At 53.3% G+C, this 25647-nt stretch overlaps 1 protein-coding gene across 13 annotated transcripts in view; it reads left to right on the top strand.

Annotated features, from left to right (window-relative positions):
- Nucleotides 1-25647, top strand: part of TCOF1 (treacle ribosome biogenesis factor 1) — a 38469-nt gene that overhangs the window by 9073 nt on the left and 3749 nt on the right. For 4 of the 13 annotated variants that reach the window (XM_016118725.2, XM_016118724.2, XM_016118721.2 and 1 more), the window contains exons 6-26: nucleotides 69-142; nucleotides 2006-2236; nucleotides 4119-4328; nucleotides 4538-4747; nucleotides 4898-5107; nucleotides 5323-5529; nucleotides 5680-5889; nucleotides 6093-6314; nucleotides 6830-7012; nucleotides 7191-7442; nucleotides 7533-7724; nucleotides 11969-12064; nucleotides 12294-12470; nucleotides 12609-12815; nucleotides 15001-15111; nucleotides 19253-19439; nucleotides 20776-20912; nucleotides 22391-22504; nucleotides 22804-23047; nucleotides 23518-23603; nucleotides 24147-24330. In XM_016118725.2, coding sequence (XP_015974211.2) covers nucleotides 69-142; nucleotides 2006-2236; nucleotides 4119-4328; nucleotides 4538-4747; nucleotides 4898-5107; nucleotides 5323-5529; nucleotides 5680-5889; nucleotides 6093-6314; nucleotides 6830-7012; nucleotides 7191-7442; nucleotides 7533-7724; nucleotides 11969-12064; nucleotides 12294-12470; nucleotides 12609-12815; nucleotides 15001-15111; nucleotides 19253-19439; nucleotides 20776-20912; nucleotides 22391-22504; nucleotides 22804-23047; nucleotides 23518-23603; nucleotides 24147-24330 — 3744 coding nt within the window. Of the gene's footprint in view, nucleotides 1-68; nucleotides 143-2005; nucleotides 2237-4118; nucleotides 4329-4537; nucleotides 4748-4897; nucleotides 5108-5322; nucleotides 5530-5679; nucleotides 5890-6092; nucleotides 6315-6829; nucleotides 7013-7190; nucleotides 7443-7532; nucleotides 7725-11968; nucleotides 12065-12293; nucleotides 12471-12608; nucleotides 12816-15000; nucleotides 15112-19252; nucleotides 19440-20775; nucleotides 20913-22390; nucleotides 22505-22803; nucleotides 23048-23517; nucleotides 23604-24146; nucleotides 24331-25647 lie in introns of those variants that run through there. The other 9 variants (XM_016118723.2, XM_036224384.1, XM_036224385.1 and 6 more) reach the window with 9 other exon arrangements.

Here is a 25647-nt window from a genome sequence, read left to right as displayed (position 1 = left end):
ACTGGTATGCAGAGTGCAGACCGGTTTGAGAAGAGTGTCCCTCAGCGCCCTCCCTGTTCATCCCTCAGGAATGGCATCGGCAGGCCAGGTCGCCAGCTCCAGTGAGGACACCTCTAGCTCGAGTGATGAGACGGACGTAGAGGTAATTGCCACCCATCCTCGGGAGTTGCCCTCTGCAAACTTAATCCTCCCCTGAGTCTGGCTTCACACACCAATGGGACTAGATCAGTTCAGCAAGTGTTTCAGGGTGACCAGAAGCTAGAAAGGCTGAGGCCTAGGGCGGGGAGGAGAGGGAAGAGGAGCCAGGTGCCGCTCACTGCACTCTGGGTGTTAGAAGGATCTGGGGTTGAGGGGGAGAGACCATCCTGCCTGTGAGGCAAAGGAAGGCTTCCAGGAGAGGTGGCATTAGAGCAGGGTCTTAACACACAGGGGCCTTCGCCAGGAAGGGATGCAGGGGGAAGGGCGTTTAATCAGGGAGAGCTGCACGAACAAAGGCCCAAGGACAGGAGGGTGGCCATCCTGTGGTGCTGTTGGGGAAAATGGGGTGAGGCTGCTGAGGGGGTTATGCGCTAGCTGACAAATGCCAGGCCTGGCCCTTGGCCAAAGGTGGGAAGGTCTTAGTCTGGGGCCTTGTCCTTCTCTGAATTGAGACTAGGGAGTCATTTCTTACTGTGCATCTTCCAAGTGCCAGGCCTTGGGTACAGTGGTGAGCAAGATTGTCAGGGTTCCTGCTGCTGAGGAGAAGTGGAGAGTCCCTCAGAAATTTAACTACAATGGTAATGGATACTATGCAAGGAAAGCACAGAGAGCCATCAGGTGCAGTAATAGGAACGCTATGTCAACAGAGGCACAACATGAGCACAGATGGAGACAGTTTGGTTCTTTTAAGGAACATTGAGCTACAAATTCATGAATGAGGGGAAAAGAGATATAAAATGAGGCCAGAGGTAGTCTGGGTCCGGATCCACTTCGTGACCATGAGGGGCACCAGGAGGAGTTTGGATTTTATTCTCGGGGCTCTGAGAAGCCATTGTAAGGTTTCAGGCACGGAGGTAAGACGACCTGATTTATGTTTCATAAAGTTCACTTGTTGTGGCCTGAATTGGAGAACAGAATGAAAGTAGCAAGACTGTTGAGAGACTGTTGAAGACTGCTGGTAGGAGCTGCTAGTGGCCGGCACCTGGGTACCCAGGAGAAAGATGTTGGGAGGGAGGACCAATATAATTCAGGGATGGATTCATCTGTTGCCCAGATTTCTTCCCACCTCTCCTCCTGCCTTACCCAGTAACCCGTGAAGGCGGAGACTGCACCCCTACCCCAGGCCAGGCTGCGGGTGCACCCTGCATTCTGTTTTCCCCTTCGGGTCCTAGATGCATCCAGCCATAAGGGTCCCCTGGGAACCTAGCAGTTAAATACACAGCATCAGTGGGCCAGAGGCCAGTGCAGTAAGGAGCTTGAGATAAGGAGGTGGCTGTCCCAGAAACCCAGGGTCAGGTGAGGGCTGACTGATAAAAGGTAGAGGTAAGGCACTGCCTGCCTTGGAAATGTAAGACTTTTAGAAGTTTAAGAAAGAGCCCAGAGAAGAATGTTTCCAAAGTGTCTCAGCAAGATGAACACTGAGATCCTGGCCTCCTGGCCCTCAGGATGGCCACCATGATCAGATACTGTAGTTGAAGAGGCAGATGATGGTGGCTTTCCTTATAGAGAGAGGCTGCCTCTTTGTGCTGGACCCTGTGTGCCAGGTGGCAGAGAAGCAGTAGGTGGGAGTCCTGCCCCCAAAACCCCACCGACACGGGTTCCAGTCATGGCTCTGCCCTTTCATATGGTCCTGAATGAGTTAACCTTTCTGAGCCCCTTTTCTGTAAAATGGATGGAAAGGTGGTATCAGTCTCCAGGAGTCATTTGAGAGTCAAAGGCATCAGGAAAGGACTTCGTAAACCATGAAGCTTCTTATGCCCTCCCGGAGTAAAAATTGTTATTCCTTAATTCCATCCTTTTGTTCCAGGTGAAATCCTCAGTAAAACCACCAGAGGTCAAAGCCCTGCCAGCCCCTGCCAAGGAATCTCTAGGAAAAAGGGCAGCTCCGACTTCTGGGAAGGCAGGGAATGTGACATCCCAAGTCAGAGGAGGTGCCCTGACCTCAGTTGACAAGGCCAAGAAGCCAGAAGAGGACTCGGAGAGCAGTGAGGAGGGTTCTGAGAGTGAGGAAGAGGCCCCTGCGTGGAAACCTGGCCAGGTGAGGGCTGCCCCTTGGGGTCTTCTGGTCCCCCAGCATCCTGGGGCTCTCCCATGGCCCTCAGAGACTGGCAGAGTAGCTTTGTAATGAGCACCTCCTCTGCCTGAAAAGACTCACCTTAGAGTTTGGGGAAAGGGACTCGGGACTATGCAACTTGAAGAGCAAGCGCAGCTGGACCTACTCTAGCCACCTGTGGAAATGGCCCTTCCCGCCCAGGCAGCAGCCTAGGATGGCTGCTTCCCAGAGTGTGGCCCTGCGGTCCACTCTCAGTTACTCCCCTTTACCTCAGTTTTTCTGTCTAGTAAATCGGCTGCTCTTCTCATCTCAGCTAGTCCTGCTGTGAAGGGACATGAGAAGTTTTAAATGCCTGGTCCTCTGGCTTCTCAGGCCCGATCATAGTTTGTTAGCTAACAGGAATTTGGTTACCTTATGTCTGCTGGGCAGGTGGTTGGGGCTGCATCCCCTGTGGCTATGGGAGTATCCCGAGGGAAATCCAGAGGGGCTGGAAAGTTGTTGGAAGCAGAGAGGAAAGTCGGACTAGGAAGATCAGACAGTGGTGTTAAAAGGCCCCAGCAGCCCTGCGACTGCCCGGGTAAGGTCCAGGAAAGGTCCAGGGGCAGAGGTCTGACCCCACACGCAGGCCTGGGGCAGGATGGTTAAGTGGGAGATGGTCCATAAATAAGATCGACTTCACTAGGTGTTAGAGAGGAAAGCGAGGTGGGGAGGGATGTAGGAGTGCTCAGGGGAAGGCTGTAAGGAGGAGACTGAGTGAAAACGTGAAGTCCTGCGGTAGAAGAGTGAGGGAACCATGCGCCTTGTGGACACTGGAGGAAGGTCATTCCAGGCAGGGAGCACAGCGAGTGCCAAAGCCCTGACACGGGCGTGGGAGCGAAAACCGGCGGATCGGAGTGTGCAGAGCCTGACTGCAGCGGGCGCTGCTCTCCAGCTTGGTCAGTTTTGCTGTGCCCAGGGGCTCCCCTGTATTGCCTGGCACCCATTTTTCAGGAGGAGCCCAAATGTGAACATTTACCTGAAATCTACTTTGTCCATATTGGTTCAAAAATTTGAATATGCAAGCCGTATAAAGCCTGTCTGAAGCAGCCTGTACCCTCTACTTGGAAAGGTTTTTAAAAGGAAAGTGATCAGAATTGCCGATTTTCTGGGGGTGATGGGCCCAGGGCCAAGCAGCTGTGACCTTTCTAAGGAAGACAGGGCCTGTAGTCACCCTGCCACAGCCATAAGGCCATGGGCAGAGGCTGAGGAGTCAGTGGGTCAGTGAGGAGGAGGCCCAGGCCCTGGGGACTTTGCCCCATGAGGCTAGGACAGGCTTCCTAAGGGTCTTCCAGCTATTATCTGTAGAAGACTCAGGGAGGGCCTCTCCATTCTCCACATCCAGACTCTCCCTACTCCTCCCTTCCTCTGAGCCTTTGCATACTCCCTCCTCTGATCCCAGTCACATATGCGCTGGGGCCGGCAGTACTAAGGGTGCGGCAGCGCGTTGGCCATTTGCAGTGCCTGTGCTCACAGAGCTTTCTCACTGATGCGGCAGCCCAGCCAGGGACAGGCCATAACACCTGTATGCAGAGCAGCCATGCAGACAAGTGCAAGGGTGTCAGGGAGAAATGCCATAAGGAAATGGCGTCTTCCTGGAACCCAGATGATGAGGCAGGCAGTGGTGTCCAGATGAAATGACAGAGTGTCCAGGCTTCAGGAATGAAAGGGTTTGGAGCTGATAGGCCAGGTCAGAGCACCAGTCAAGGTTGGGAGTGAGAAGAAAAGCAGGGGGTGTGGAGAACCCCGCTAAGGCCTCGGCTTCATCCTAAAGGTGTCACCACAGGGTTTTCAGGAGGAAGGGAACAAATTGCCCTTTCTCTTTTACTAGGTGAAGGCCTCAGAGAAAATTGTCCAGGTCAGAGCTGCCTCAGGTCCTGCCAAGGGGACCCTTGCAAAAGGGGGCACCCCAGCTCCCCCCGGGAAAGCAGGGCCTGCAGCCGCCCTGGCCAAGGCAGGGAGGCAGGAGGAGGACTCGGAGAGCAGCAGCGAGGAATCCGACAGTGAAGAGGAGGCACCAGCTGCAAAGACCCCGCTTCAGGTGAGGCCGGGGGAAGGAGAGCCCGTGCAGCCTGTGCCCCTTCTGGAAGGCCTCAAGACTTCACAAGAGCCCCAGGCATGCTCAGAGCCCTGCCCTCTCCCCTCGCCATGTGGTGTGCGTGGTGCCCTTGACCCTATCTGGTCTCCTATATCTCCTCACATCACTCTCTGAGCTGCCTGCCTCCCTTGATTCTGTTTCTCTCACTCCAGGCAAAGCCGTCTGGGAAAACTCCCCAGGTCAAAGCTGCCTCAGCCACTGTCAAGAAGTCCCCCAGGAAAGGGGTCACCCCAGCACCCCCTGGGAAGGCAGGGCCTGCAGCTACCCAAGCCAAAACAGGGGGGCAGGAGGAGGACTCAGAGAGCAGCAGCGAGGAGTCAGACAGTGAGGGAGAGGCACCAGCTGCCAAACTTCCACTTCAGGTGAGGCCCAGGGAAGGAGAGCCCCAGGCATGCTCAGAGCCCTGCTCTCTCCCCTCGCCATGTGATGTGTGTGGTGCCCTTGACCCTGTCTGGTCTCCTGTACCTCCTCACATCACCCTCTGAGCTGCCTGCCTGTTTCTCTCACTCCAGGCAAAGCCGTCTGGGAAAATCCCCCAGGTCAAAGCTGCCTCAGCCACTGCCAAGGAGTCCCCCAGGAAAGGGGCCACCCCAGTAGCCCCTGGGAAGACAGGGCCTGCAGCTGTCCAGAACAAAACAGGGAAGCAAGAGGAGGACTCGGAGAGCAGCAGTGAGGAGTCGGACAGTGAAGAGGAGGCACCAGCTGCCAAGACCCCGTTTCAGGTGAGGCCTGGAGAGGAGAGCCCACGCGGCCTGTGCCCCTTCTGGAAGGCCTTCTCAAGACATGTCCTCTAGCTTAGCCAGAGCCCCCAGGCATGCCCAGAGCCCTGCCCCCTCCCCTCGCCTCCCGGTGCCCTTGGTCCTGTCTGGTCTCCTGTAACTTCTCACATCACCCTCTGAGCTGCCTGCCTCCCCTGATTCTGTTTCTCTCACTCCAGGCAAAGCCGTCTGGGAAAACTCCCCAGGTCAATGCTGCCTCAGCCACTGCCAAGGAGTCCCCCAGGAAAGGGGCCACCCCAGCAGCCCCTGGGAAGGCAGGGCCTGCGGCTGCCCAGACCAAAACAGGGAGACAGGAGGAGGACTCGGAGAGCAGCAGCGAGGAGTCGGACAATGAAGAGGCACCAGCTGCCAAGACCCCGCTTCAGGTGAGGCCCGGGGAAAGAGAGCCCCAGGCATGCTCAGAGCCCTGCCCCCTCCCCTCACCATGTGATGTGTGTGGTGCCCTTGGTCCTGTCTGGTCTCCTGTACCTCCTCACATCACCCTCTGAGCTGCCTGCCTGTTTCTCTTACTCCAGGCAAAGCTGCCTGGGAAAATCTCCCAGGTCAAAGCTGCCTCAGCCACTGCGAAGGAGTCCCCCAGGAAAGGGGCCACCCCAGCAGCCCCTGGGAAGACAGGGCCTGCGGCTGTCCAGACCAAGGCAGGGAGGCAGGAGGAGGACTCGGAGAGCAGCAGCGAGGAGTCGGACAGTGAAGAGGAGGCACCAGCTGCAAAGACCCCGCTTCAGGTGAGGCCTGGGGAAGGAGAGCCCGTGCAGCCTGTGCCCCTTCTGGAAGGCCTCAAGACTTCACAAGAGCCCCAGGCATGCTCAGAGCCCTGCCCCCTCCCCTCGCCATGTGGTGTGCGTGGTGCCCTTGACCCTGTCTGGTCTCCTGTATCTTCTCATATCCCCCCGTGGGCTACCTCCCGTGATTCTGTTTCTCACTCCAGGCAAAGCCGTCTGGGAAAATCCCCCAGGTCAAAGCTGCCTCAGCCACTGCCAAGGAGTCTCCCAGGAAAGGGGCCACCCCAGTAGCCCCTGGGAAGGCAGGGCCTGCGGCTGTCCAGACCAAGGCAGGGAGGCAGGAGGAGGACTCGGAGAGCAGCAGCGAGGAGTCGGACAGCGAGGGGGCAGCGCCAGCAGCAGTGCCTGTTACCACAACCCTGGCTCAGGTGAGGCTGGAGGACACCAGACGCCCTCTATCTATCTTGACTGCAGAGCTGCCCATAGGCTTATCCTGCCCTCCTGTACCTGGAGCCCGTCCCCCCATGCCCGCCTCACCTCCCGTCTTACCTCACATACATTCTGCCTGTGGGCCCTTGCCCTGATGCTGTTATCTGTCACGCCCAGGCGAAGCCCTTGGGGAAAAACTCCCAGGTCAGAGCCTCCTCAGCTGTGGCCGTGGAGCCCTCTGGGAAGGGCACTGCTTTCCCTGGGAAGGCAGGGTCCACAGCCACCTTGACCCAGGCTGGGAAGCAGGAGAGTTCAGAAAACAGCAGCGAGGGGGAGACGCCAGTAGCTGTGACCGTGGCCTGGGTGAGGCTACCTGCCTATAAGGCTCTTCTCTCCCGCTCAGTGCTGGGAGCCCTCTCTCTATGTATACCTTATGACTGGCCCCTCAGTTTCTTGTGTCTCTGCACACAGCCATGCTTTGGGCTCTCTCCCCTGATCCTGTGTGTCATTCCAGGCAAAATCCTCGGGGAAAGTTCTCCAGATCAGACCTGCCTCAGGCCCCACCAAGGACACCCCTCAGAAGACAGGTCCTGCAGCCACCCAGGTCAAGATTGAAAGGTCCAAGGAAAACTCGGAGAGCAGTGAGGAGGAGTCAGACAGTGAGGAGGAGGCATCAGTGGCCATGACTCCAGCCCAGGTGATGTCTCTGATGAGGCCTCAGGAGGGGCGGCTGTATAGCCTGACCCCGAGCCGCCCCCACTGGTCAACTCCACAGGGAGCTATGGGGAAGGACAGCAGTGGGGTTTCACTCCAGAAGAGACGGGGGTTCTGAATCCAGCACCCTTCGCCAGCTTCTGACTTCTGTGTCCCCTCAGGCAAAACTGGCTGTGAAAACTCCTCAGGCCAAGGCCACCCCAAGGAAGAGCATCTCTATCACCCCCTCATCTGCCAAGGTCCCCCCAGTGCGAGTGGGCACACCAGCCCCCTGGAAAGCAGGAACAGCAAATTCACCAGCCTGCACGTCATCCCCAGCCGTGGCCAGAAGCACCCAGAGGCCAGAGGACTCTTCAAGCAGTGAGGAGTCAGAGAGTGAGGAAGAGACAGCTCCTGCCACAGCAGGGGGCCAGGTGAGGCCAGGTGTGCTTGGCTGACTCAGAGCCAGCCCTCATGTGGTCCTTTAGGCTCCTGTCACATACCTCTCTTCCATGTCATTCTAGGTGAAGTCTGTGAGGAAAAGCCTCCCAGAGAAAGCTGCCTCAGCACCCACCAAGGGGCCGTCAGGGCAAGGGACCACCCCAATACTCCCTGGGAAAGCAGCGCCTTCTGTGGCCCAGGTCAAAGTTGAGACGCACGAAGACTCAGATAGCAGTGAGGAAGAATCAGATGGCGAGGAGGCTGCTCCAGCACAGGTGAGGCCTAGGAGAAGCCAGCCCATCCCACCCACTTCAGTGCCTGAGACACGGCTGGCTGAAGGTGGGCTTGCCGGGACTGCCGTTGTCCCCAGGTGTGCAGAGGTCTTGGGGGCAACCTCAACTCAGCCTCATCCCCCCTTTTCACTCTGTCTCTTGCCCATCAGAGCTCTAGGGCTTCTCCACGGCCTTTTGAACTCCCATTGAGACTCTTTATGCTTCCATAGGATCTGTTGAGTACGCTGTCTGCCAGGTGCTCTCCTGCCTACAGCTCCTTGGCCTTAGCTCTCAGGAAGTTCTCAGCCTAGAAGGAGGGGTGGGGGTGGGGGGCATGGACACGTACACAGATTATTCTAGCATTGTGTGATAGGGCCGAGGTAGAGGGTGTATACCTGGGTTAGCAGAGCATGGCAGCGTCTAGGAGTTTTCAGGAGGGAAGGCCTCTTGGAGGAAGTGGCATCTAAATTGTATCCTTTGCAAAGTCCAGGAGGAGGAAGAGTGCTTGGCTTAGGTGGGTTGCCCCAAGCAGGACATTCTGGTGGGATCACTGGGGAGATGGTGTGGCTTGAGATGGGTGAATGGCATGGAGTTTGGAGCCAGACTGCCTTGAATCAAGTCCCTAAAAAATGACGTAATCCATGGAGGCCTGTTTACTTTTCTGTAAATCGAAAATCAGCCCTCATAGGACTGAGAATTCAATAGGATCTCTCCTGCCACACCCAAGCAAGGAGTCTGCACACAGCAGGCTCTCATCTCCCTGATGGCGAGCCAGACCACTGCGCAACAGAATCAAGCCTGGAAGAACTGGGAGAAGTGTGGATAGCTCCTTCCCTGCACTCACCCACCCACCATTTATTATTTTTAATTGTTGCTTTTTTTTCAATAACTACTCAGAAATTAGTCATTTCTATTTTCCCTGTACCAGAGCACACATTTCTATGGCTTTTTTTGGTCCCCCTCTCACTATTACCTTATGGGACCCAAGATCCTATGATTCCTCTGTTGAGGTTTAAAAGAGCATGGGCCCTCCCAGAGTCCCAACCTACCAGGCTCCTTCCCTCTTTTCCAAGCCGCAGGCACATTCCAGAACAATGCCTTAAAAAGTTTCAGGGTGTTGATCACTTAAATATTTATCTTCCCATCTGTGCCTCCACCTGTACTATGACATGGATGTTCATTCACGATGGTTTCTGGAAGAGAAAATTGCGAGTTAAGAGGAGTTTGGTACCTAGCTTCAGCTCAGCCACCAGTGAGGGTCAGCTGGGCCAGTGTCCCAGAGTGCCTGCCCCAAAGTCATTTTGCCTTTCCCTCTTCCTTCTGCTACACCTTAGCCAAAACTTTTTCACCCACAAGAATGGTTATGCTTTGGGGCCTTACTTTCTCTTGGTGAAAAATAGTACAGCTAATCTCTCTCTAGAGGCTTAGCATTCTAGCCTGATGCACTGTCAGAATATGATGGCTTTTCTCACTTCAAGAGGTCTGAAGAGCCTCCGCTAAGACAGGTGGGGCTGATAGGAGTCTTGTTGACCACCTCCTTTTCCTCGCCTTTATCTGAAGGATATAATGAGGATTAAATGAGAATACTTTTATGACCTCACCCTCAAAATACTGTGCATGCTAACTGGGTATCACTGCTCTGCTTTGCTGGGGCCAGAATGAGTTCGATAGCATCTCTGATCTGCTCAGAGACACCCAGCCAGCTCAATGTAAACCATTGAGGAGTCAAGATTGAAAACAAAAAAGCAAAGACAAGAGGATTGGTTCTAGAAAACCAAATATGCCAGAGACTCAGGAAGGAGATGATTCAGGATTTAAGTGCCATAGGAAGATGGCCCTTGTGTGAGAATGGCTGAATAACTGGTAGGGTGCCTTCTGGGCCCAACCTTGTATTGTATGTTGATCTTCTTTCCTACGATATTGTTACACTTCTTTGTAAGTTCTAGTGGCTTTTGTAATAATGTAGACAGATCGTGTTGTCTGCAAATAAGGACAGTTTTACTTTTTTCTTTCTGATCTAGATGCCTTTTATTTCTTTTTCTTAACTCATTACACTGACTAGAACCTCCAATACAATGTTGAATAGTAGTGGTGAGAACAGGTGTCCTTACCTTGTTTTTAATCTTAGGGGTAAAGCATTTAGTCTTTCACTGTTAAGAATGATGTTTGTTAGCTGTATGTTTTTGTAGATGCCTTTTATCAGATTGAGAAAGTGTCTTTTCCTAGTTTGTTGAGAGTTCTTATCATGAGTTGGAGTTGGATTTTTGTCAAATGCTTTTTCTCTATTGAAGTAACCTTGTATTTTTGGTGGTGTTCTATTCATATATTTCATTAGTTGATACTCGTATTAAATCAACCTTTTATTTTTGGGGTGAATCTCACTTGGTCATGGTATACCGTTTTATTGCTGAATTTGGTTTGCTGATCATTTGTTAAGGATTTTTGTATCTATCTGTGTTCGTAAGGAATATTGATCTGTTATTTTCCTATGATGGCTATGCCTGGCTTTAGTATCAGGGTGATACTGGCCTCATAAAATGAGTTGGGTAGCAGCATTCTGTCCTCTGTTTTCTGAAAAAGTTTATTTTGGATTGCTATTATTTCTTTCTTAATAGAATTCTCTAATGAAGCCATCTAGGCCTGAGTTTGAGGGCGAGGGGAGGCAGCATTTTTAGTTATTAAATCAATTTCTTTAATATTGGTCTATTCAGATTTTTTTCTTCAGTCAGTTTACTTTTAGTGCCTTTTAATAATTTTGTGCACAGCTGATAATTTATACCTTTCTAGAAATTTCTTTCAGTTGTAGACTTTGTTGGCATAAATTTATTGATTATATTCCCTTATAATCCTTCTAATTTCTGTAGAGTCTATAGTGAAGTCCTACTTTCTTTCCTAATTTTTGGTAACTGTGTCTTGTCCTATTGGTCAGTCTAGCTAAAGACTTACCAATTCTGTTGTTCTTTTCAAGGAAACAACTTTTGGTTTCATTGAGTTTTCTCTATCATTTTCCTCTTTCTTGTTTCATTAATTTCCACTCTAATATTTATTATTCCTTCCTTTGAGTTTGATTTGCTCTTCTTTTTCTTCCTAAGGTGGAATTTAAATTTTTGATTTTAGCTTTTTCTAACATAAGTGTATAAAGTTGTAAATTTCCCTCTGAGGAGTGCATTAGCTTTATCCCATGAAATTTGAAATGTTGCAGGTTTTATTTGTATTTTTTGAACTGTCAGTTAATTACCAAATATCTGGGATGCAGCAAATTTCTTTCTGCTGGAGACATTTTGTATGATTTCAGTCCTTTTAAATTTGTTGAGACTTGTTAGGTCAGATATGAGACTGGTTGAGACAGGTTAGCCTTAGTGTCTTTTGTCTATGTAAAAGACATCCCCTCTGGATGACTTAAGTCCTGACTCTTAATTTCATTTGTTCTCATGTGGGTAAGGGAATCTGGGGTGTGAAGGATTTCTTCTGGCACTGATCAAATGACAGTTTGGCCCTGGCTCAGGCAAGGGCCTTGAGATGCGGTATTTCACATTAGCAGGACTTGCTTTCATACTCCTGTCAAGGATTTCACTCTTAATTGTTCTCATCTCTCTAGGTCTATATTTGCTGCGGACCTTGACAGGCATTTTGGGGATTCCCTGGATATTAGTTAAGATTAGGTTAAGCTGAAGAAACACTTACCAAATGGTTCTCTATCTTGTTCTGCCACCCTCAGTACCTGGCTCCCACCTCATAGACTAAGATGGCTGCTTAAGCTCCAGCCATTACCTAAGCATTCCAGCCAGCCAGGAGGAAGAAGACACATGTTTTTTACATGTGTGAGAATGTCGAACATATACTCGACTTACATTCTATTAGCTAGAGCTTAATTATGGCTACCTAGCTGAAAGGGAGCCTAGAAAACACCTGTGTTCTGGGTAGTCTTGTGCTTAGCTAACACTGAGAAAAGTGGTCACAATAGTGACTTTTGAGTGCTTATTATGTACCAGAAACTATGTTAAACACTGTGAATCTCTCATTTAATCCTCACAATAACCTCATGGATGGGCTTTATTATTATCCCTACCTCACAAAAGAAGAAACTGAAGCCCAGTGAAGTCAAATGGTTTGCCCAGGTTCACACAGCTGTTACATGGAGGCACCAGAATCCAAACTCAAACATTTGTCTCCAAAATCAGCATTCTTGGCTGACTGCTCTACTGCATCTCACCTTCTCCTTTCCACAATTCTCTTTCTCCTTCTAGGTGAAGACCTCAGCGAAAACCCCTCAGACCAAAGCCAACCCAGCTTCCTCCGGAGTGGCTACAGCCAAAGGGGCAGCATCAGCTCCCGGGAAAGGGGTCAGTACAGCTGCGCAAGCCAAACGGGTCCCTGGCCAAGCACGTGGGATAGAACAGGAGATGCTGGGGGTGTGGTGGAGAGGAGGACAAAGCAGTAGCCCCGGCCTGGACAAGGGCCCGCCACAGGCAGGAGCGACCTCTTTACCATCACACCACGGGTAGGGTTTAACCTAAAAAGAGCTATGCTGTCTACTTCCTTCCCCAATACTGTTACCTCCTCCTGATTCAGTTAAAGCCACCAGCGAGAACCTCCCAGACCAATGCTGTCTCAGTGAAGGGACAGATGTCCATGCCAGCTGTGGGGAAGGCAGTGTCCGGAGCAGCCCAGGCCCAGCCGAAGCCAGTCAGGGAAGACTCAGATAGCAGCGAAGAAGAATCAGGCAGCGAGGGGGAGGCACCTGTTCAGGTGAGGCCCTGGGAGGGCAGGTGGCAGCTCTGGTTTCCCCTCCTTGCCGGGAGCTGCCCACAGCATAGCTACGTATGCCCCCTCCAGCTCTTCTGTCCCTCTGCATTCCCTTTCCTGATTTGGTTTCTGTTATGCCAGGTAAAGCCCTCAGGGAAGACCATGAAGATCAGAACTGCCTCAGTCCCCACCACAGGGTCCCCCAGGAAAGGGATTGCCCCAGCGCCCTCTGGGAAGACAGGACCCACAGCCACACAGGCTAGGAAGCAGGAGGAGGACTCAGAGAGCAGCAGCGAGGAGGAGTCAGACAATGAGAGAGAGGCACCAGGGGCTGTGACTCCAGCCCAGGTGAGGCCTAATGAGGAAGCAGGTACAAGGTCAGGCCACCTCTTTCTCAGTCAAAACTTGGGCTCAGGGCCAGGTGAGGAAGGATGACCAGATTAAGGTTCTGACTCCAGAATGCCTTCCACATCTCCTTAGGTGAAGCCTGCTATAAATACCCCCTCAACTAAGGCCTCCCCAGTGGAAGTGTCCTCTGCACTCCCATATCTACCAAGGCCTCCGCAACTTGAATGGACACACCAGTCCCATGGAAGGCTAAGCCAGATACTCCCACCAGGGCACACGAAGCCAAGACTATGTCAGACTCATGGGGAGGGTTGCTTGGATGGTAGTGTAGGTGCCACAAGGCCCTGGGGATCTGGAGGAAGTCACATCCCACTCCTGGGTGTGGTGCCTCATGTAGGAATGCACATCTTTCCAGGGAGAGCTTGTCTAGCTCAGTGTGAAGTCGTCGGGGTAGGGAGAAAGAAGGAGTGAAGAACCGGCTTTCATCTGGTGGCTTCCCTGTCGCCTGCAGAAGGCAGCAGGGCTGCTGTATCCTGCAGAGGTTCAGGGTAACGACCTCCGGAGCTCACAGGGCTCAGACATGTGATGGAGACGATCAGCTTAGGCCTGCCAGAGGTGATAGAGCAGCTGACATTGAGCCCTGGCATCAGGAGGGACTGTAGGGAGTGGTGGCAAACTAAAGAGCCCTTACTCTATCTAAGAGATTGTCCCTGTCAGCTCTAACTATTGTGACCTTGCAGAAATTTACCCTCTGTGTGGCTAGACCTTCCGTTTCTCAGGAGGCTGGAAATCCCTGTGCCAGGCCATGCTCTATCCCCTCTGATTTGTTTTCTTCGTGAGTAAAACAAGCACTGAGAAGCCTTTTAAACGCTCCTAGCACTCACCTTGGCTTTGGTGCATCAGGCCAACCTTGAGCACCATCTTGCTGATAGAGATAAAGGAATGAAAGATGTTGGCCCTGTCCCCGAGGAGCTTATAGTCTAGAGGGCAAGACAAAGTGACTGGATTATTGGAGAATGTTCTGGTAGCCCTCTGATGGAGCTGGAGAACAGGTTTCTGAGAGGCCAGAAGAGATGATTTTAAGTTTTGAATGAATTGCCACATCCCTCGGGATGTTCTAATCAGCAGGAGAAAACCAATTCATAAGAGCTTTGGTAGTAAGGGGGTTGGTTGTCTAACAGTACACCAAGTCTCAAGATAAGGCTGCTGTACAAGAGGTTCCTTCAGCTCAGCATTCTTAGTGACCCAGATTTCTTCCATCCCTATGCTCCACCTGCCTCGTTGTCACAGGAGGGCTGCGGCATCTCTCATAAAGAGCTAGGAAATCCCTTAGCTGACTTCACCTCACCTGTCTCCTTGTCCAGATCTAAGGGACAGTCTCCACCAAAGCCACTCACTGATATGATTGGTTGGCAGAAGGGGCCACCTTTCCTAAAACCTAGGGTGAGGGCCACCAGAACAGAGCCGTGGTTCCGTTAGCAAGGAAGACATGGGTATGGCGGTTGCAGTATGCATTTTAGTTGACCCACTTAAAAATTTGGGAAGTGACATGTATAGATCAGGATCATCTAGCTTCTCTTGAGAAATTGGAGGCTCCAGCAGCCTTGGCTTCAGTTTGCTGGCTGAGCTGAATAGCAAAAGGTGGGGCCTTCACTCCAGTGGAGAGGCATAGGGCTGCCCTCTGCCCTGCCCTGGGCTCCTCTGAGCTGGTCACCACCAGTGCCTGCTCCTCACACTGCTCTCCTACTCCTCCTCTGGCCCCACTCATTTATGCCTGGCCTGGCAGGAGGGGATGGCAGCCATTAGAACACTTAGCCTGCTGAGGTGTTACAGCCATGCTGGGGCCACTGGTGCACCCCTACAACCTTGTTTCAGGCTGCTGTCACCTCTTGTTCAGATGCCCGGCCAACAGAACTTTATTCCTCGGGTTTTAGCAGCATCTGACCCATAGATCCCTTTCAAGTTCAGAGTCAGCTCTGGCAAGAGGATGAGCAGAGTAGAAGCCTGTGTTTCCAGTGGCTGTGGGGCATACAGGGCCAGCAGCCATACCCCCTATGCACATGCAGGAAGGGGCCACGCTGCCTTCCCTGGAGAGCGTGCATGAGGGTCATTGCTCACTGGCCGTGGTATCCCGGTCCCCCTCAGCTAACACCCCCTCTCTCCTACCATGTGCTTATCTCCTCAGAAGGAGGGTAGCTCCAAAACCACCAAAATCAAGATCCCAGCCCCAGCATCCCAGGAAAAGAACGCCAAGGATTCCTCGGAGAGCAGTGATGAGGAGCTGCCAGCGAGCCAGGTAGGCCGATCCTTCTCTCTGAGGAGACTGCAGGCTCTGAGTTGGGCCGGCAGGCCTCTGGGGGGCGAGGACAGAGCTTTCCCATTTAAACAGCACTTCACAGTTTCTAGAGCCCTTCTGCTGTTTTGACACATTCATCTTCACAGTAACTCCATGAGTTAGGCAGCAGCGTCATTGTATGTCCAGGCTTCGGAGCCAGACAGTGTAGGGTCAGAGCCAGCCCTCTTACTCACCAGCCCCAGGATCCTAGACAGGCCTTAACCATTCTGAGGCCTGAAGTTCCTGCTGTAAACAGGCAGGGCAGCACCCTCCCGCCTGCGTCCATGCGCTGACACGGGTCCCCAGCACACTACCTAACAGCAAGTGCACCTATCCTGCAGGAAGGCACGTGACATTGCCCATTTGATGTCAGGAATCAAGGCCTTAACAAGCCCCAAATTCTTATGACTCGTAAGAAGCTGAGGAAGGGGCAGATGCTGGTCCCTGCGCTCCCTGTGTATCTCTGCTTCCTGTTTAGAACCGGGAGCCTTCTCTGCAAGTGCCATTGGAATCCCGTGGGCCTGGCCCAATCTCCAACTCAGAGACCCACGTCCACTGGGCTGCTGTCCAAGTTTCTGTGTGAATCCCAGGCCTTTCCGGCCAACAGAACTTCCCTTTGTCCTCCTCTAGCCCCAAGCTCCTAGAAGCTTCTGCCAGTCCCCTCAGAGATACTGGGGTTCTGCAATTGCCAGACCAGTGGGGTCTCTATTCATCTTCCCTCACACAGCATATACCATTTGCTAATTAGTTCGTCAGTAAGGTCATGCTTCTTGCATGCCCAGTGATAGGGTGCTCGCAGCCTTTCTCTTCTCAATGGCACAGATCACAAAAACAAACCTCAGCAACTACAGCTAACATCGTTGGTCACTTCCTGTGTGCCAGGATCTGTGCTAAGCTCCAGATTTGCCTTATTCTGTTTAAGCGACCCTACGAAGGTAGTTCTTCCTATAATTCCTATTTTAAGGAGAAAGGAATAAGGCTCAGAAAATGTAAATGAAATGCCCTGATGTCACGTGGCTGATAAGTGGGCAGAACCCAGGCCATCCGCACTCTGACAGCTTCTGGGTCCTGCCCTGACACCCCTCCCAGGGAAAGAGGAAAGCAGGGCCCGAACACTGCCCTCTGCTCCTTCGGGAGGCTGCCTCCTCCCGGGAGGCTCTGAACAGCTGGGAGGGAGGGGGCCGCTGTGCCTTTCTCTGCGGGGGCGGACTAACACAATTAAAATGAACATCATGCTTAAACTGAACCATTTAATTGGTACGTTAGTCCTGAAGATTCTGGAGTCCCTATTAAAAAAGAAGGAAAAAAAGTCGGCAGTTTGTGCATTCCCCTGGGAGGATTCAGGGAAAAAGGCACAGCCTGGGGAAGCTGCTGCCTCCTCCAAACCGGGGGATTTTTAGCTCCTTAATCCCCAGCTCACTAATTATGATTATTATCGTTATTATACTTTTACCAAGCACTTCTCTATGGACAAGTTTCGCTCTCTTTTTATTATTAGCCCGTCACGGGAGGAAAGGGATCGATGCAGGGTGGTGGGCAGAGACTCAGACTGGGAGGCAGAGAGGGAGGGGATTGTGGCTATGTTCCCAGGCTCTCTTGCTGTGCCTCAGTCTCTCCACCTGCCGGAGATGGGGCCCACCCACTTGCTTTGAGAGAGACTTCGGCGGGTGGTCTGTGGCTCTGCACTATTGTGCTGTCATTAACCCCAGGCCAGGGTCTGTGTTGGGGTCTGGCATAGCTACCAAATTAAAAAAATACAGGCCCTGCCCTCAGTTTCAGGTTGAGGCAGAGAGAAAAAAGAGACTGTAAGAAACCAAATGAGCTGTTAAATCAGAGGCTTGGCATGCTGGTCCTAGAAGGAGCTCCTGTCTGGTGCCTGGAGAACTAACTTCCAGTCCTGGCTCTGGCAGCAGTTTGCTAGTCACCCTGGATGAAGCCACTTGCCCTTTCTGTGCTTCAGTTTTCTTGACTCTTGGGGTGAGACCCCCTGAAGACTTGCAAACCATGGAGGCTCCAGGCCACATCTTCAGGGAGTGGGATTTCTCGGTGCCCTGGGATAGGGTGGCCCAGGATCTGTTAACCAGCCCCAGACAGTTATGAGAGAGGCTCTTGGAGAAGGATGCCCTCGGAGCTCTGCCCCCTCAGTGCCTTCGTAGTTGTGCCCCTTGCCCAGGGTCAGGAGCCTGGGCTAGGAGGCCCCCCAACCCCTACTTTGCCCCAGACCGGAGTGAGGATACGGTCGTGGTGAGGTCAGCTGCTGCAGGTGATGGTGTGATGGTGAGCACTGCCCCCAGGTTTGGTTCTGACCCTCTGCATCCTTACTGCCCAGCACCTGCAGGGAGGCACAGCAAATGTTCAGTCTGCTTCAACATCCCATTAGCCTTTTCTAACCAGCCCAGAAGGAAGGCCCTCCTCACTGCTGTGTGTACCGCGCTCTGCATTTTCCAAAGCACATCAGAGCCCCTCCAGTGAATACACGCAGGCTGGCATAACTAACAGCCCTTTCAACAAGTGGGAAACTGAGGCTCACCAAGTTCAGGGGCTCAGCCACACAGTGAGGTCATGGCAGAGATGGGGTCAGAAACAGGGCTCAGCCGTGGTCCCTTTGTGCCCCTGCACCCCATGAAGCCCAGAGGCCGGGGCAGGCGGCGTGGGCAGGTGGAACAAGGAGGAGGCGGCTTTTGCTGCTGAGCCGCTTTTAACATCCCAGACGCTATTGTTTGCCTCAGTGGGTTCGTTGCCTCTCTTCGTCCCTGACAATCTGTTCCTGTGTCTTCTCACATATATATAGATCCCCCCTCCCTCAACTGTAAGCCTTCTCCCACTTTCCATCCTTCTCTCTTTCATCACGTGGGCAGGAAGGCTCTGGAAGTGGCAGATCAGAGCAGCCGCGGGGGAGGCTGTTTGGCAGGGGTAGGAAGGGCCCGAGCCCAGCAGAGCTTCCACCCTTGGGCGGCACCTCTCTGCTTTACTTTTCACTTTTCCTCTCCCACAGCACCCTGGGGGCAGGGTGAGGAATCAGGCTCAGGCAGTGGACAGGATAATGGAGGAGACCTGGGTTCCAGACCATGACCTCAGGCAGCTCCCTCCTGCTGCCCTGGGTCTCCCTGCTGGCCAGGGACGGAGCAGGACTCAGACCAGGCCTGACTTTTGGGGAATGGAAAGCAGACTCCCCGCTCCCTGGCTGTGGCTACACGTGCAGCGCGTGCAGTGGGCACATTCACCAGAGCTGCGGTTCCCACTCTGGTCCGCAGAATGCCAGGGAGCAGCTGCCGCTCTCTTTCTCTGAACATTTGTTACTGGAAAAATTTAAAGTGCACCCAAAGACCAACATAAAGGACCCACATATACCCTCCCCAGCCTCAGCAGTTCTGAACTCTGGACCAGGCCCCTTTCATCCAAACCACAATACAGTGTCACACCTAAAAAATTGACCTGCCCAGTCAGTGTCCCCATTTCCCCTATTGTCTTGTGAATGATATTTTTTATGTTGTGTCTACATAAGGAGCACACACTACATTGGGTCCTTTCAGTCGTAACCTGTTGATTTTGCCCCTGCGCAGTTTACTTATCGAAGGTACTGGTCGATGTAGCTGGGTTGCTGCATCCTGGGCCACATGACACGGGCTGCATCAGAATCCCTGGGGTGGGAACAACTAGGCTAAACTAGGTGGTCATATATTACGACTTCAGCAAGCGTCTGTCTGTCTCTGAAGCCACCTGAAGGAAAAAAGGCTGAATTGGACATTCTGCTCCTGGCTCTGCTTCCATTAGGCTCTGACCTGGGCACCATTCCTCCCCTCTCGGGACTTGTGATTTTCCCATCTGTGTCATGGAGCTAATACTGCCTACCCCAGGGGTTCGTTGTGAGAGTCAGATGGGTTTCCGTGATCTGTGAGGTGCTGTGCTGGATCTTAGCAGGTGCTATGGGCTGAGAATGAGCTGCAAGTGCCCTGGGCAGCTGGAATCCTCTGTGTCCAGCTGCCCCGGGCTCTCAGGATCCCCTTGCCTTGTAATACCCTACCCTGACCCTATCTTCCCCTCCCCCTGGCCCAGCCTTTAATCATTGGAGGGGTGTTTTTTTTTGTTTTTGTTTTTCAAGGTGATTAAAACCCCTCTGATTTTTATCGAACTTAATCGTAGTCCAGCTGGCCCAGCTGCTACCCCTACGCCAGCCCAGGCTGCAAATACCCCGAAGAAGGCCCAGGCCTCGGAGAACACAGCCAGGAGCTCCTCCTCAGAGAGCGAGGATGAGGATGTGATCCCTGCTACGCAATGTTTGGCTCCTGGTGAGCGCGGGCCCAGCACGCAGGGGTGACTTCCCTGCTGTGACCACCAGGCTTGGCTGGGAGGGGGTGGACACACACCACCACCACCACCCCCTACCGCACCCCCCCCCCCCCACATCATCGAAACCCAGAAGGGAAAGGTCTCTGGCAGAGTTACAAAGCAAGTTGTTCATAAGAAGAGTTTGGGGCAAGGTCTCTGGGCCCTGCACTGGTTCATCCCGATGAGGGGCTGGCTCAGGAGAAATATTTGCCAGGGCTTCTCCGTGCCAGCTTCAAAGAGTAGAACACAGGCTAGGTGCTGTAGGGACCAGGTTTCTACGTAGTCTAAGGAAGAGCTTTGTAAAAATGGACTGCTTAAACGTGGGGAGGGTGGTGAAGTGGTAGTGAGCCTCCAGTTCATGGCGGCATGTAAGGGGGTTAAGTAATCCTGAAACAGTAGCATTGGCAGGGAAAGATTTCATCCAACAACTGAGACAGGACCAAATCTGTGATTTCTTTGACTTTTCAAGAATCTGATTCTACCAGTGATAGCAAGAAAATGGGTAATTGCCATTATCGTTATTATGACACTTTTTATGAGGATGTTAATACCTGATCTCCGTAGGCTAGTTAGGAAATACAGACTAGCACAAAGAAGCATCACCTGTAGTCCCACTGCCTGGAATAATTACTGAGCAGTTTATCTGGGCGTTTTACAGCTGTAAACTTCATAAAAACCTAAGCTATACCTGTTGGTTTTTGGTGAGACCATGCTGTACATATGCGTAATAATCTTTATTCGATATGTTGTGACGTGATATATTTACAGCACGATTCCTGCTGGCTGCAAAGTAGTCCTTTGGGTGGACATACCATAGTTTATTTGCCAGTGCCATGTTGGACGAAGCTGAGGGTTTAGTTGGGGCAGATTTTTAGCTTTTATAAATAGTGCTACAGTGAGCATCGTGTAACTGAGCCTTTGCAGATGGCTGTGATGATTCCCATGAGAGACTGTTTTAAATACACAGGAAGTCTCATTTGGCACCAGTGCTCCCACCCGTTGCTCAGGAGTAGCAGCGGGGCCAGCTGAGGGGGAACATCATGGAGGACTGGAGTGGGGGGAGGGGCTGAGGAGAGAGCCAGAGTCACTGCTCCAGCAGCCACGTGATCTCCCCGAGCCTTGTAACGGGGCGCTTGAGACAGCTCCTGCCTGGAAGGCTTGGGGAGGGCACTACATAGGCTTCTACTGCATGTGCGCTGAGCACCATGCCAGGGCAGATAAATTGGGTATTGCCACCTCTGGGGAGGCCATGGGGCTTCTGCGCCCTGACATGCACCACATCCTGCTCTATTTCAGGCATTAAAACCAACATGGTAACCGCGCCCACTGCCCACCCAAAGACAGCCCTCAAAACCAGCATTGTTGGGGCCAGCAACAGTGAAGAGTCCAATCGGGTGACAAAAGGCAAGAAACAGGAGGCACCAGCCACTCAGGTACCTGGCGGACAGGAGCGAATGTGCACACCTGCGGGGTGAGGGGACTCCGTACTCTCCCCACTTGCACCCACACGTTCACTGGGTGGGACTGCAGTTGCTCTCACCTACCCCCCCAGATTAGCTGCCCCTCGCAGCCAGAGCCTCTCCTGCCCGCTGGCTCTACCCGGATCTGAGCTCCTGGGATACCTTTAAGTGGGCGGGAAGAGTCATCTGGGGACATGGCACCAGGCAGAGCCAGCACTGCTCCATGAGTCTCTCATCAGCTTTTCCAACATGGTTGGTTAGGCTTTTGATTTGGTTTTTTTCCTCCCAGTTTTGAGATGCCATGAATAAAAGTTGCCCTTTTTGAGGGTACCATACTAGTGATTTAATATTTTCCTAGCCTTTACCATTTTCAGTGCATTTTTATTTTGGTCCTTGCCTGGAACTAAAAACTAGGCAGGCCACAGTTAATGGCCCATTGTTCAGAGGATAGAGGGTTGAGACTTCTCCAGGATTAGGGAGGGCCAGACCCAGGTCTCCTGGCCCCCCAGGCCAGTGGTCTTTGGGTCTTATCAGTCCGTTTTCCTGTTTCCTCACCCCTTCTTTCTGAGAGGGCAGAAGAGAGTCTTGGGGAGGCGGGGGCGGGTATCTGGGCTGTGGTCACTGCAGCCATTCAGCCAGCAGGTGGTGCTGAGTGTCCGTCCGTGCCAGGCACTAGGGATACAGCAGGAAGAAAACAGGGAGGTCTCTGCCGTTGTGGAGCTCCCAAGTGAGGTGGCAGCCACTAAAAAGGGAAACCAAAAAATAAAGTCCTCACCAACTGTTGGGTGCTTGGAGGAAACAACATAAACTGGTGATAATGGGGCGAGCTGCTTTGGGAAGGATGGGCAGGGATGGCCTCCCCAAGGAGGTGGCGTGGAAGCAGATGTGGCAGTCTGGCCAGGGCAAGCTGGCCAGGGACCCTTTGGGGAGGCCCTTGGGGGTCAGAGCTGAAGGGAGTGGTGTGCGGTGAGGGGCCAGGCCTGAAAGACCGTGGTCACGGAAGGGCAGTTGGGGGCTGGGATGTTTACTGCGAGGAGTCACACCCAGTTCTCTATCAGTTCTCTCCCTGAGTGTGGGTCTGGGAAGCAGGAGTGGCACCCAGGAGACTGTTGAGGAGGCTGTGGCAGCCACCGGGCTAGAGACTTGTACCCCATGAAGGTTCAGATTGAGTTGGGGGGTCTTGGGTGGGGCCTGGGACACTTCCCTCCCCAGGGCTGAAGTATTTGGGCCTTCTGAGAATTATGTGATTAGCTCATAACCTAAAGTCTGGCACCATTTTCTGCCTAGATCATGGCATGGCCCCTTTGACCACCTCAGTCCTCACTCCAGCCCCATGGCTCCTTGCAGGTCCAGGTTCCCTCCCATCCCAGGCAGATAGGATCTGACCAGAGCATGGCAGAGAGGGCCCCTGAGAACCCAGGAGTCTCAGGCCTGCCTTTGGCTGTCCACAGGTGACAAAGAGGAATCTGGCTCACCTCCCGCTGACCCAGGCTGCCCTGAAGGTCCTTGCTCAGAAAGCCAGTGAGGCTCAGCCTCCTGCTGCCAGGACCCCGTCTTCAAGTGGGGTGAGCTGGGGAGCCAGGGGGCCAGGCCCTACCCTGGAGGGGACAGTGATCAAAGACCACAGCAGGCCAGGGGCCTTAGTCCCATCACCAGCACTTACCTGCCCTGCGACCTGAGCACACGTGCGCACTTTCCTCACTAGGCCCCGGCTGCCCCTCTTAGAGAGTCGTGGGAGGAGTAAATGAGGCCTGTGTGGGAAGCGCCTAGCACAGCGCCCGGCCCTCAACCGAGGTGTTCAGTAAGCCCCAGGTCTTATTTCCACTAATTTTTCCCTCCACTTTTTCTCCTTTCACCAAATTAGATCGACAGAGCTCCGGGAGTACTCCCTGCGGCAAGTCCCCAGAGCACCCCTGCGCAGGCCAAAGTGACCAACAAGCTCAGAACGCCCAAGGTTCCTGTGGTTCCACGGGCCACAGCCCCTCCCTCGGGACGCCCCAAAGCCAAGGCCTCTGGGAACTCAGATGACAGTGACAGCAGCGGCAGCTCTTCAGGGAGCGAGGAGGATGCTAAGAGGCCCCAGATGGCCCCGTCGGCCCCCAGGCTGGGTGAGGGTCCCAGGGTAAACCGGCTGGGGGGGGGGGGGGCGGGCTACACGGGGGAAGAGGCAGCTTGGTGGAGCCCTAGGCTCAGGCCTCTCTCTGCTCTGTATCTCCCCTTGTTCTACATCTTTGGCCTGGTCATCCTACACTGGGCCCCAGTTTTCCCACCTGTACAGCCCATGAAGTTGATCCACATGCCTCTGACACTGTTGTTTGACCACTCCCAGCTTTTTGGAATTAGGCTCACATAGCTGATGCCCGCAAAAATTCCAGGGCCACCCCACCACACACGGGAAAGCAGGGAAGTGTAAGCGGACCTTGGCAGCTAGGATGGAAGGTTTGGACATTCAGGTGTCTTGCCTGGAATGCCATGAATAGCAGTCGACCTTGGGCGGGAGGGCGAGGCACATTCAGAGGGCCCCGGCCATCCTGGGGACCCTCACGAAGAGCTCCGCAAGATGCCTGTGCTCCTCCAGTAGGTCCAGCACCCTCCAGGAAGGAGACCTTGGTGGAGGAGACCACAGCAGAGTCCAGTGACGATGAGGTGGTGGCACCTTCCCAGGTAACTGCAGGGAGGTGGATTGGCAACTGGGGGTGGGGGTGGGGTGCCCCAGGCCAGGCTCCTCCCACCTGATGTAGCCTTAGGCCAGGGCCACCCCCCAGGTCAGGGGCCCTTCCTCTTCCCAGGGCCCCTAAGTAGGGTCCTGTCTTCTTGGAGCCAGGCTGTCTCCTCCCCTGAGGCCCCATTTCAGCGTGAAGCCATGAGTAGCTAATTCTTAGAGTCTGTAGAAAGGGTTCACCTTGATTTTAGGTGATTCCCAGGTAAAACACATTCTGTAACAGAGGGGATTTCTGTACATGTCAAGCAGTAGTGGTTTTCCATTTGCATTAGTAATAAGAAATTTCTTTTTAAGTGTGCCTGTCCAAAATATGTATTAATTAAAATAGTGCAGGAGGTACATACAAAGGGCTGATGTGCCCACCACCCAGCCCAACAGAGCTGGCCCACGCTTAGGCATCCCTGGGCTGATGCCTTCACAGCAGGCCATGCACTCAAGGGCTGGGTGGGCGGGGTCACAGCCTCTTTCACACTGGGCTTCTTCAGTCTCTCCTCTCAGGTTATGTGACCCCTGGGCTAACAACTCCACCCAGTTCCCAGGCTGCAAAGGCTATTCCCAAGCCAGCCCCCAACCCCTCGATTTCCTCTGCTCCGGCCACCAAAGATGTCCCAGATGGTAAGCAGGAAGTGGAGCCCCAGCAAACATCAGGCACCATGTCCCCTAAAACAGGTGAGTCAAGGGCTACAGGAAGGACACAGCAGGATGTGGAGGGAGGAGGCAGTGGCCTCCTTCTTTCCCTTTCTCAGGAATAGTCACACCAGTGTGGTCCTGGGTATCGTCAGGGCCTCTCCAAGTGAGGCCTAGTACCCTGCATCATGCCTGGAGATACTCATCAAAGTGCAGCGGAGCCCACGCCCAGGTGTCTGGCTCCCGTGGTCTAGGGCAGCCTGGAAGTCAGGTCATGCCGGTACACCTGGTAGGGGAACCCCTGCCTTAGAGGAAGTGCATCTTGACTTGCAGAGTAGACTCTGGCTCTCTAGCTTCCCTGTTGACTTTTCTTCCTAACAAATGGGCTCATGGTGTGAAGTGTAAGGGATTCAGGGAGGAGCTCAGACGAAAGGCAGGAGCCACATTTGGAGAAGTCTGCAGCATGGGGCAAATAGCCCAGGCAATGGGCGTACTTGCTTTCAGGCCTCAGATGGGTCCCTGCCACTCTGGGCCTCTGTCTTAACCACCCGCATAGGGCAGAGGTCGGTGCATCCGGTTGGTGTCAAGGCATGGCACACATAGAAAATAGTGATGTGATATTTGGAGGGCAGACTGAAATGCTCAGGGCATCAGCTACCCCTGACTCTGCCAGCACTAAGGGACCTTGGGACAGCCTTGGCGTTCCAGGGTGTTTGTAAACAGGAAGCAGTGAAGTGGGTTGCAGGGAAAGAGGTTGCCAGAGCCAACGCTACCCTCCTTGGCTTCCCTTCCGGCTGACTTCTCCCATTGCTATGGAGCATCACCGGACTGAATCGGGCCTTTCTCTGTCTGGGGACCTTCTTCCCAGCCTGCCTTGTCCACGTTCCCTAGTCCACCGCAGCTCTGGAGCCAGAGCTGCTTCAGGCCCCACCCTAGGGCCCACTGCACGCTGCAGGGAATAGTGGTCCCACCTTGCACCATGGAACAGGGCCGAGCCGCTGAGCACCTTTCAGAGCCCAGTGTGTAAGAGCCCTTATGCCTGGGAGGCCTGTGATGAAGTAGGGACCTGCCACGTCACCTGGGAAGTTAGGGATTGTGTTGGGACACGTGCTAATGTCCCACACCCCCCTAGTCCTTGGGCCTTTAGCTACAGCTTGCCTGGTGCCAGGTCAGCAAGAGGAGTCATTGCTCACTTTCTTTCCCAGTGTTCTTCTGTTTGTGAGAGGCGGGTGCGACGGGGCGACATTTTAGATGGGGCTGTGGAGGTTTTTTTTCACACGTGTAGTCAGCACTGTTATCAAAGGAGAGCAGAGGCGTGGAAAATTCTAAACAAAGGCTGTACCAGAAGTTGCTCTGGCA

The sequence above is a fragment of the Rousettus aegyptiacus genome, unplaced genomic scaffold (genome assembly GCF_014176215.1).
Source record: "Rousettus aegyptiacus isolate mRouAeg1 unplaced genomic scaffold, mRouAeg1.p scaffold_m13_p_7, whole genome shotgun sequence".
Taxonomy (NCBI): domain Eukaryota; kingdom Metazoa; phylum Chordata; class Mammalia; order Chiroptera; family Pteropodidae; genus Rousettus; species Rousettus aegyptiacus.
This window is presented reverse-complemented; position numbering and strand designations above follow the sequence as displayed.